Genomic DNA, 9,773 nt, shown 5'->3' with positions numbered 1-9,773 from the left:
TTTAATGAAACCCCAGAATTTTTCCCTTAAACCAATTTAGAAACTTGGTTTACATCACGGCTATATTTTAGGTGTAAGCGTATGTGGTATTAGTTTCCTGCCTTATACGTATAAAAGGGTTAGAGTGCAGAATGAGATCATTATCTCTAGAAAGCATCCCTGCGAACAAGAACATGAAACTGCTAAGTCTTCTCGTCACACTGCTTGCTCTTCTAAGCTCTGCAAACTCAGACAGGACCAAAAAAACCTTCACCGAAATTAAGAAAAGGCTCAACTCACTTGAGAAGCAGGACTTCGATGTAAGTAAATGATGAGTATATCTTGTCATACCGGCCGTGCTTCATTTAGTTCTTAAACATGGTTAAATGGCATTATTTAAACGTTGGCTACAAATACGGACTAATAAGGGTTGATGTGCTGCATGCTTTCTCTGGTATCAACTGACTTGTGTTTTAATTTCTAGGTGCACGATATATCAGTAGATATCCAAACACCACGAGATATAGAGAATGCGGTGAGTTTTTTGTGTCACTGAAACCTCTGCTTTAGATATTATAATAAATTGCATGAATGTATTCTTATGGAGACTGTTTTTTATCCACAGTGCGATTGCAAGGTCTCGTTTGCAAAACACCTGAAAGGCTTTCTGATGTCACTTAAAAGTGTAGTTCCCAGAAACCAGTTAGCCAACATTTATGACAACCTGAGGCCCTTCAAAAACCAGGTAAGATGTTTGTTTTCTATTATTTGGCTCTGTTTCACCCCTGACCTCACCATGAATTCTTGTTAATCGTGCAATCATAGAAAGAGTTACGTGTCTTAAAGACAATGCCGTTGTTCATCATAGAATGATTTTAAATAATGTGATGTATGTGATTTACAGCCGGATGACAACTGTACGTTCACACATCACTCGACAAGACTGACATCAGAAAATATGAAGAACTTCATTCAGGATTACAAGCAGTTCATCTCCAACTGGATTTCACACTGCAAGACATGAAAACATCAGTGATGCAAGTCGCAAAAAGGAACGAATGTCAATTATTTATGCATTTATTTATTCTATTTATATATTTATTTTTTATATTTATTACACAGTGTTAGTGAAATGCAATGGATGTAAATCAAACCTATCATCACTGGATCAAATTAATAAACAACATACTTTACTGGTGTAAAGTTTTTACTTGTATTGTAACAATACGCGTGTTACATGATGATCCGCAGATTTTGCATTGTACTGAATTCTAAATAAAAAGGATATTTTTAAAGATAAATGTTTTTGCCTACAGTCTACAGCACAAGGCGATGCAATGCATATTAACACGGTACATCGGACGCTATTTTTTTACAGACTTTTTGTCTCTGCTAAATGCATTTCGGTCTCTTCAGTGGATCGCAATCATATATGGTCTACCGATATAAAGTGCACATTAAGTTGCAAATACACATTAGCGAGTCGGTATTGCTGCGGTGGTGATGTAGTCAATTAAACCGACCCAGCTGGGTATTGTTCATCTTCTCTTGGCTGTACTGATGGGATGTAGTGCATCTTGAAGGAGGCGGTGTATACGATATTAAGCCTGATGGATAGAAACGGACAGTCCCGCAGCTGCTGGCAGCGTCCTGATGAGATGGAGCATCCTTAACAACACAGGAGAGGAATATTCAGGAGACCGAGGACGAAGAACATCCAGCTTCCAGAGAGCTTTACAAGACACTGGACTTCCTGTATATGAAACCTTCAAGATCGATCAGTTCAGGGGCTCTCGTCTGCTTGTAAAAATTAGAGGCACAGAACTGTTATTAGGTTAAAACTCATAGCAAAAAATGAATGTAGAATAAAAATGAGCTAGTTATAATCATGAAATGCCTAAATAACGATTTTGTACCCTGACCCTAATCTTGACCTTCCTGACAATCATGCACACGTAAAACAATAAATGAGTCACACTGAGACAAGAACATGCATAATTTGTACCATTAATGAAGTAAATGTGTAATATATATATAATTTGAACCTTTCTGAAATATATTGAATAGATACGAATGAATGACTTAAACACTTTGTCCTTCTGAGGTTGATGATTAATATCTTCTGTGTGCTGTATGTCACAGGGGTTTTCAAACTGAGGGTCGTAGAGTGGGACAAAGTGGGTTGCAAGTCACACACACACACACACACACACAACCTTTTAGTGGAAATAGCTTGTCTTGTTGGCAGTGGCTATTTACACAACCTCCGCCCACCAACATGTGATCACAAAAAGATGACTGATTGATATAAGCTTGGGTGGCATCTATTTAAATATTTGAATTAAAACGAACATTTACGCTCAATAAGTTGCATTCTGTTTTATAATGCACTTCAATAGTGAGGTGCAGATAATTGCCGCTTGCAATAAGTAGTATAATACTATTTGCACTTAAATAATGCTGCTATATTCAATTGGTGTAAATAGAATCCATTGCTATTTTCACTTAGTAGTATCTATTGCTAATAATGATTTCCTTCACTGTTGAACATGAATGCTTTTATGGTGTGATTTCAAATTCAAATTCAAAGGCGCGCCAAAATATAATCGCCATGTTTTACAATCTGCGCCACCGAAACCGATATCAAGCTGCCATCTTTTTTTTTTTGTAATGATGACTGGCCACTGCTAGACACCGAGATGCATCTTTTTATTGTTTTTTACAATTAATCTCCAAACCGCGTTAGATAGTTCTGCTATGCTTGTTTTGCTTTGCTAAAAAGTGGTTGGATTGTCAATGTCAACTGTTGGTTTTTTTTTTTTGGATTTCAGATATTTTGGTGTTCTCGAAACAGATTATACTTGTTCGGGAGTTTGGGAACCCCTGGGCTACGACACTGACCTTACACCGACCTTCTTAACATTGGCTAAAAATAAACTAAACGGGTTTCAGATGTATTTTGCGTGCTATCCATCTGTGGAAAGTGCCGTCGCAGCTTTATCTAAACTCTGGCATTATGTAGACTTAAACATACAGGCACCTTATCTGGACTCTGTCCACTACCACAAAGGGAGCCGTCAGCTGCACCGCAATTACTTTATTTATAAACCCCATCTGGTTAGAACCGGGCTAGTCTGAGACACAGACAAGACACAATGGAGCCGCCGCATGTACGCTCAGGTTACTGCGTGGTGAAATCCCCAATACTCGTTGTTTTTGTGTCGCCCAGACTTTGTAAGTCGCGCTCGTGCTTTCGATTTTATATCAGACAGAAAGTTCCACGTGAAGGCACCAAAACATTCGATAAGATGCTATCTTGAGAGTCTTGTCAGTTTTGTAAGGAGGAGTGTGGGAAAGAGATGGGTTTTGCTGATTTCCTGCCCCCAAAAAACACGTTCTCTACCAAAACTTTCAGATTTGTTGGCTGAGATAAACTAAGTCAGACAGCGGCAGACAGTGATGACTGAAAGAATTCGTACATGTCAGAAGATGATTTCGAAACTGCAGCTGGAGCTTATGTAAAAGCTCTCAACTCGGGCCTGGGCGACTCCAGACAGATCGTCTGCTTTGAAGCTGTGATTCATGGGCTGCTGGTGGCCGAATCTAAACTTTGATGGTTTTTTCGAATGTCCACCTTCATCAGTCCGAGCTGAGAAACCAGTAGCCATGTCTGCATTGATCTGGATCAGATCTTGAAACAGACTGACCTTAATCAGGAGGGAAATGATACGTGTCAGCATCCCTTCACGGTCGGTTCATGCACCAGTCACATTCGTCAACTATTCAGACGCCCGGATCTCTTTTAAGAAACCTATTTTCCTCTAAACCGCTATTTGTTTTCACATAATTAGCATTTAGGAAGCAGAAACCCTACAATCAATATTTGGTTGTATAGGAAATAGATCCTTCCTGGTTTCAGTGACCGATGTGATTATATTAATAATCGATATCAGTGATGGAGCGCATCACCAATGAAAGCCACATGCGCAAGAATCAATATTTAAAACTGTGCATGCTTTTCAAATGTTCTGTGGGATGTGACATCAAAAGTGCATTTGTCGCAATGAAAGGGAAAAAAACTTTTAAGAAAAACAATATTCACCGGTAAAGACAATGTGTGGGGTTTTTTTGGGGCAACTAATGGTCGTTTCAAAGCACTGCAAGATGAAGCAAGCTGTTGCATGAAAAAGACGTCATAAATCCGAAGCATCTTATCTTTTAAAAAGTTGAATAAACCACATCTCGCTTTGAGGTCAGTCTAATATCTGCTCGTGATCTAAAGCTTTGCTGCGTCAAACCCACCAACAAGAAGTCTTCATCACCACAAAGGTTTCTCTCACACAGTCGCACTAAATTGTAGGCTTCATCAAATTTCATGAGCAGAGCCACTTTCAGTGGAAATAAAGATGATAACAACTTTAAACGAGACTTTTATTCTACCTCCTCAACTCAACTTTTTTTTTACATGCATAAAAACTGCATCTTGCTATTTATTTTTTTTCTATAAAGTGCATTGCATATTTAAACAATAATAACGCAATCGAGAAATACACGAGGAGCAACAACAGAGCAAACTGCTCTAGGAAATAATCCATATTTAATTCATTCAAGTCTTCAGTATGACTCACTAGTTAATCATACAAAGGCATTTCACTGTAAACAAATGACTAATTATGTGATTATGTCTGACTATTATCAGCCTTTTATCAGATAAGCTCCTTAGTTGAATTTTTTGAAAGCCTAAATATAGCTATAGGAAATATACCGTCCTGGCTTTTAACCCTGCTCAAATTTGACAAACATTTAGTAACCCAATATGCATAAAATAGCATTTTAATAACGAAGGAGGATTATTAAAAATATGAGAAACGCGTTTGGTTAGTATGGGACTCCCCATTAGGTGGCCTCGTTGACTTGATTTAGGTTGTAGCACCTGACCAAATATGTGAGTTTTACGACGCGTTTCTTTACTTCGGATATTCGGGCTTTAACATCAGCGGTAAAAACGCAGCGCTCGAGTGAATGAACGAATGAATGAATTAGCGCTTCATTCATTCAGCAGCAAAAAAGAAAAAAAGTACTACAGCGACAATCAAAGCAGTCGTTTAAATCATAGCCTGAGCATGAAATAAAGATTTAATTAAAAGCACGGATCATGAATCGGTCAAGTTCAGTCGGGACAGAATCGTAACGCGAGGGCGCGTCGCGCACGTGCGCTGAGCTCCTCTGTGACTCAATGTTTTTTTCTCTCTCTCTCTTGTTTTTTTTTTTTCCAGCATGCACAGACTCTAAAACCGGACCTACTGTTAGAGTAATTTCTCAAGCCCCGGGCTCTGGCACGACGCGTCTCGGTGTGAAGAGTGTTTGTCATGTCGCTCCTCGACGCGCGTTCGTCGCGCTGAAAGCATCCCGGAGGAATAACGCCTTCTTCGTTTCGACGGAATAAAGGTGCGCGAGAGTCATTCACCGAAGACGCTCGCGAAACAAGTTTGCCTTCCTGTTTACTCTAACGAAACGCTTTGTCTCTTACAGAGAAGACGGGTCGTATGTCAACCGGTGCGATATTATTCGGAGAAATGCATCTAACAGGTGAGTTTACATTTATTTGCGTGCTATTAAAAATAATATATTATGCATTTATATTCTTGATATTAGTTTGGTCTCTTTGTTAACACACAGAAATGCAGAAACAGGTCATTCATCAGTGCACTCATAAGAACTCCTCTACTAGATATATAAGAGAACTCTGGATGGGTGAGTAAAGACTTTGTTTGGATGGATGCAGGCTCACTGATATGCTACTACAGTATTGCATTGGCATGCCAGTATAACCGAACCAACCTAAAGGACTATATTGGCACCGGAATAATGTGTTTTGTGCAGTGGATTATATGAACTTTGCTGTGAAAAATGACCGACTGACGGACGTGCCCAAGCACTTTACGTCTAGTTCTCATGATGCAGTGAGATATTAGATGGCAGGGATGGATATGAACTTGACGACGGTCATTGACAGCGGCTTCATGGAAAGTGACCGCTCCACGCGGGTTCTGACCGGTTGCTTTCTGTCCGTTCTAATCCTCTCCACGTTGCTCGGGAACACGCTGGTTTGCGCAGCTGTCACGAAGTTTCGCCACCTGCGCTCTAAAGTCACCAACTTTTTTGTCATCTCGCTGGCCGTGTCAGATCTGCTGGTGGCCATCCTGGTCATGCCCTGGAAGGCTGTGACGGAGGTCGCAGGCTTCTGGCCCTTCGGTGCGTTTTGCGACATTTGGGTGGCTTTCGATATCATGTGCTCCACGGCGTCTATCCTGAACCTGTGCGTTATTAGCGTGGACCGCTACTGGGCCATTTCCAGCCCGTTCCGCTACGAGAGGAAGATGACTCCCAGAGTGGCCTTCGTGATGATCAGCGTGGCCTGGACCCTGTCCGTTCTCATCTCCTTCATCCCGGTGCAGCTCAAATGGCACAAGGCTCAGCCGATGAGCTTCCCGGAGGTCAATGCGTCTCGCAGGGCTCTGCTGACAGACAACTGCGACTCCAGCCTCAACCGAACGTACGCCATTTCGTCCTCGCTCATCAGCTTCTACATTCCCGTCGCCATCATGATTGTAACGTACACTCAGATTTACCGGATCGCCCAGAAGCAGATCCGACGGATCTCGGCTCTCGAAAGAGCCGCGGAAAGCGCCAAGATCCGTCACGACAGCATGGGAAGCAGCTCCAACGTGGACTCGGAGAGCTCCTTCAAACTGTCCTTCAAAAGAGAGACGAAAGTCTTAAAGACGCTGTCGGTTATAATGGGGGTGTTCGTGTGCTGCTGGTTGCCCTTTTTCGTCCTGAACTGCATGGTGCCGTTTTGCAAGCAAGCCTCGGCCGGTCTCCCGTGCATCAGTCCAACGACGTTTGATGTCTTCGTCTGGTTCGGATGGGCCAATTCGTCTCTCAACCCTATCATATACGCCTTCAACGCAGACTTTCGCCGAGCATTTGCCATCCTTTTGGGATGCCAGAGACTCTGTCCGGGAAGCAATAGCATGGAGACCCCTAGCCTCAATAAGAACTGAAAAGCAATGTCACGCCAATCCTTTGCCGACAGAGGCAGGGGGAAAAGGATTGGGGATTAAGACTTCGGGAAGAGAGCCCTCCTGTTGAGGCTAATCTCTATAAAAAGCTACACTTCCCCAAAGAACGACACGAGGGTGGTCTGTGCGGTCGCAGTGTCTTTTACGCACAGATTATTGAATCCACAAGTGACTTGCGATGTTTGATCAGAGGAATTGCAGACGCTTCTGTTTTTATTTTAATGTTAAATGTTAAAGTGCTGGGCAAAATGGCAATACAGTGGAACAAACATAGCGTATTTAATGCAAACGAGCAGAGGATGTGTTCATCATTCTATAAATCCAGGCAATATCACTGAATAAATGACCACCTCAGTCATTTCCAATAAAATTCAGTGTAATCTGAATCGAATACATCGCTGCTTGATAAATATCTATCTCATCCTCTCCACTCTCATTACATTTCCTTTACGTCTTGCCTTATTCATGAGACTTCACATTTTTTTCCAAAACAAGAGGGCAGATGGTCAATCATGAGATTGCCGTCCCATTATTGCCATAATGAACATGTATATTGTTCTGTGGCACTTGTTCTCTTCAAAGCCTCTGATTCATTATTAAACTGTGAAAGCTAAACGCCACGACTGGCAGAACAGATGGCCGTAAAATAAAAATGCAGATGTGGCAGGGCTCTCGTTTACGGTCATCAAGTAATAGATACGTTATTGTTGAGATTGTCATTATGTTCTGAAAGCGGTGCAAAATAACACTGGATGTGATGCAATGTGTCATGTGATAACGTGGGAATATGAAACGCGGAGAACCTCAGAACGTCTGAATGTAATTAATTGTGACGAGTCCAAATTATGTGGTCGGTTTTATGGTGTTTCTGTGCTTTCGCGACGCACTGTTACGTGTGTTACTGCGTTTATTGTGGCGTTTAGCGAGAGACGCTCGTTCAGTGATGCAGCACTACAGCGTCCAAGTAGAATTAAGCGACGCTTAACTTATTTGGCGACCGGTGAGAGAGTGCATATGTAAAGCAAACGTCGTGGTGTTAAAAGTTCTTGAATTAAAACGTGTTTGTTCTTTCCTTGTGAACGCTGTGTTTGTCGGGGCCGTGCAAAACATGCTCTGGAAAACACACCTCTGGATTAATAATTCCTCAGCACTCCAGCTCCTATTCTTCACTTGATGAAACGCGAATGGGAAACAATAACAGACGGCAGGAACCGTGGCTCGCAACCTCTTAAACTTTCATTTGCTGCCGTCGAGCTGTCTTGACACTGTGCAAAGCTGGCATGAATAGAGATAATAAGCTCGGGCTCGGCTCAGAGGAACTGGGGAATCAAATTGTTTTTGTTTGCCAGCCTCCGTGAATGTGTAAGAGTCAAGCTCTCGCAGCAGGGCCCTCAAAACTGACATCCCCACTCTACCTCAAACACAACACTCTCATATCAGACACAATAGGAAGCATATTGGATGAGTTATTAAACAGTAGACGCTGTGCTTAAGATCCAGAAACAGCGGTGCATGAGTCATCTCTGTCATTTGTCGCTGTACACTATGTTGTGTTTGCTCTATATCAGCCGAGAGGAAACAGTAGGGCCACTGTGTAATTAGTGTAATGAAGAGCATTAGTATTGTGTAGCGCACTTGTGCATACTTAATGGATGGCGACCATAGGTGTGTACATATATTCAGTTTACCAGCCTCAGTAATAAAACCACACACTGGTGTGAAACTATTAAATTCACTTTTTATTTCTTTCTTCTGACAGGAAACCTCGTATTGATTATGCTATTTAAATGTTCATTCATTGATTATTAATTGTGACTCGAATAAATGTCCATTTAGAAGATGCTACCACGCGAAGCACACCATAATAAATACAGTAAAATTATATTTTTGAATTAAAATCGGTCCATTGGGATGTTACCACGTGAAATGTTTTAAGACCGGTTGATTCGAGTCAAAATATTATTATAAATTAATTCACATTAAGTCCAGTCCAATTTATTACACAACTTGCATCATTTCAAAACAGCTTTTAAAGTGCCCCTAGTATGTATTTTTGGAAATAAGTGAATTAATGCATACTACAAAGTTTGTGCATAAAGCTATTATCTCTCGAAAGAAAGAGTCAACTCTGAATCTTTGAAACGAGTCATTTTGAAGGGTAATAAAGGGTTCATGTTTTGGGAGTCCCAAACAACAGGTTGACATGCATGCAAGCTAAAAAAAAAACACTTTCATTTTCATATAATATGCATTTATTTTTACCATATTTGTTCAACGACTTCCAAATGATTTGTTTCATGATTTTCCCATCCCCTTCTAGTGATTGGTCCTAGTGATGAAGATTGAATTTGCATTTTCATTCAGACCAACCCAAAAAGACCAACAAAGGGCAGTATGCTAACGTGGACTCGTTTTAAAAATTCAGCATCGACTCTTTTAAGAGACAATCACTTTATACAAGGCGCACTTTCAGATTGAAATCTTTGCAGGATGTTTTTATTCACTTACGGCTGTGTTACACACCGCATGAAAGCTCAATTTCAAAACTCTATCATTTAAAAGCTGTTTTATGTTGACCTTATTTCCCGCCCACTTGATCTTTTCGGGTTGGTCTGAATGAAAATGCAGATTCATTCTTGACCACAAGGTGCCGCTTTTGGAGCCTTAAAAAGCTCGCAAGCACTGCTTTGAATGAAAACGACCGATCGT

The 9,773-nt window shown here is 41.1% G+C and overlaps 1 protein-coding gene and 1 long non-coding RNA gene across 2 annotated transcripts; one reads left to right on the top strand and one right to left on the bottom strand.

The window, feature by feature from the left end:
• Positions 1–1,042: 1,042 nt before the first annotated feature.
• On the bottom strand, positions 1,043–5,399 carry LOC122357310. The gene is made up of 2 exons (XR_006252451.1): positions 5,284–5,399; positions 1,043–1,776 (listed from the first exon to the last, which is right to left on the bottom strand). It is a non-coding gene; the product is annotated as an uncharacterized LOC122357310 (long non-coding RNA).
• Positions 5,313–8,735, top strand: drd1a (dopamine receptor D1a). Its single transcript, XM_043256654.1, has 3 exons — positions 5,313–5,427; positions 5,512–5,568; positions 5,659–8,735. The coding sequence occupies exon 3, from the start codon at positions 5,955–5,957 to the stop codon at positions 7,044–7,046; it is 1,092 nt and encodes a 363-aa protein (XP_043112589.1). The 5' UTR covers positions 5,313–5,427; positions 5,512–5,568; positions 5,659–5,954; the 3' UTR covers positions 7,047–8,735.
• Positions 8,736–9,773: the final 1,038 nt, after the last annotated feature.

This window comes from Puntigrus tetrazona, chromosome 14 (assembly GCF_018831695.1).
Source record: "Puntigrus tetrazona isolate hp1 chromosome 14, ASM1883169v1, whole genome shotgun sequence".
Classification (NCBI taxonomy): domain Eukaryota; kingdom Metazoa; phylum Chordata; class Actinopteri; order Cypriniformes; family Cyprinidae; genus Puntigrus; species Puntigrus tetrazona.
This window is presented reverse-complemented; position numbering and strand designations above follow the sequence as displayed.